This window comes from Branchiostoma floridae, chromosome 14 (genome assembly GCF_000003815.2).
Source record: "Branchiostoma floridae strain S238N-H82 chromosome 14, Bfl_VNyyK, whole genome shotgun sequence".
Lineage (NCBI taxonomy): Eukaryota > Metazoa > Chordata > Leptocardii > Amphioxiformes > Branchiostomatidae > Branchiostoma > Branchiostoma floridae.
This window is the reverse complement of record NC_049992.1, coordinates 363,223-364,923: the sequence shown is the minus strand read 5'-3', so window position 1 is coordinate 364,923 and position 1,701 is coordinate 363,223. Positions and strand designations below refer to the sequence as shown.

Here is a 1,701-nt window from a genome sequence, read left to right as displayed (position 1 = left end):
ACCTCTTTTAGAAGTGTGTGATGTAAGATTATACATATTAATCAAACTTAATGTAAATGCAGAAATGTTCGCGGTGGTTTTATGTTCACAGTTTTCGCAATGGCCACTTCACCGCGAACTTAAAACCACCGCGAACATTTTTCCATGGCAAGAGACTACAGTGCATGGTGCTGCTGCAAACTTAAAACCACCACAAAAAGTCCTTTTTCCCATTACCGCAAAATTAAGTCCCAACGAACTTAAATGCATTTACAGTAATATGTAAGGATAAAGAGAACATAAACAGACAAAACAGACCTTGATACTCTCCATGGCTTGAACTTGCTGGTCGGCCGTCATCACGAGTTTGTTCACGGTCTGCTCCGTTTTCCTGCGGAACTGCTGCTGCCGCGTGGCGTAGCAGACCGAGCGAGCGCGGTTACTGATGATGTGGTACGCGTTCCACGTGTCCGAGTCCATCCCCGCCGTGCACTCTGCAAGACTCTACAAGATCACAAGATGACAATAACCTTTATCGCACTCAGTTATTGTACATTCATGCTTATCTGGCTAAGTACACTGAGGCATACACTCAGGTACATCCCAGCTGTGCAGTCCCTATAGACTCTGCAGGCTAGGGTCATAAAATGGTGGCATCTTTAATTATCATGCCAGTAGCCAGAATTTTGTTTGGGGTTCTTTTGTAGAAGCTTTGGACTAGCGACTGCCGAGGGTGCAAGCTAATCATAGGGGATGTGAGTACATGCAATTCTAGGGAAATTTGAAAATTCTCTTCTCTGAAGTTGCATTTCCTGCATTTTTAAGGGGATTTCAAAGTAAAAACCGAAGACTATCGATAAGAGTGCTGTCGTCCAAAATGCCAAGGAGCCTCGGCCTGTCTTTAAAATAGAGTGTTTTTCACTTGCCATTCACATGTATCTTCTCTATTTGGGCTATTTTGGACTTAGTTGAGAAGTCGGTTAGACACTGTACAACACTCACCATGTCCTGCGTACATGTGAAGGTGGGTCGGCCCTCCACCTGTGATTGACAGTTGAGCAGGGCCACGCCCAGTTTGGCTATCTCCTCCTCAGTCATCTCCCCACAGGAGCTCTTCAGTTCTGCGATAATCTGGAGGGCAAAGGTCACATGCAACAGGTCAAAGGTGAAGGCCCCTAATTTGTAAACAGTTTCATCTCCCCACAGGAACTCTTCAGTTCTGCTATAATCTGGGGAAATAATAAGTCAGTTCACTGTCTGATCTGCACATGCAATAGGTCAAAGGTGAGGGCCCCTAAGTTGTTAACAGTTCTTGTCTAGACAGTGTGTAATACATGTGCAACCAGTGATGTCCAACGTTAGATGTGTTTTGTTATATCTCAGGACCCTACATAATTTTTATTGTTTATTTGCATATATAAAAAAAAAGTCTCCTTGTTGCGGTAAAGGAAATACACAATGCGTCACACTGAGCATGCGCAGCCTAAACCGAGATCCAGCTTATCATCAAATTTGAAATAACTCTGGATAAAGGAGAACACAAAACCACCGCAAATTATTGGGATTCACGCCAGTGCTCCAAATTAGACGTCTATTTATAAAATTCAAGAGGTGTTTCGCTTTCACCAGTTTACCTACAGCTAGAAGAATTTCATTTTTTAATAGCTACATCTTATTTTATTCACTGAGCTGAGACAGACATGACAGACGTAGTGGTGACGT

At 43.2% G+C, this 1,701-nt stretch overlaps 1 protein-coding gene across 1 annotated transcript in view; it reads right to left on the bottom strand.

Moving 5' to 3' along the window:
* The window catches only part of LOC118430790 (protein brambleberry-like), a 19,332-nt gene that overhangs the window by 17,109 nt on the left and 522 nt on the right, over positions 1 to 1,701 (bottom strand). Inside the window, exons 2-3 of the mRNA XM_035841812.1 lie at positions 982 to 1,110; positions 298 to 483 (exon numbers count right to left, since the gene is read on the bottom strand). Of these exons, the coding sequence (XP_035697705.1) occupies positions 298 to 483; positions 982 to 1,110 (315 nt within the window). The remainder of the gene's footprint in view (positions 1 to 297; positions 484 to 981; positions 1,111 to 1,701) is intronic.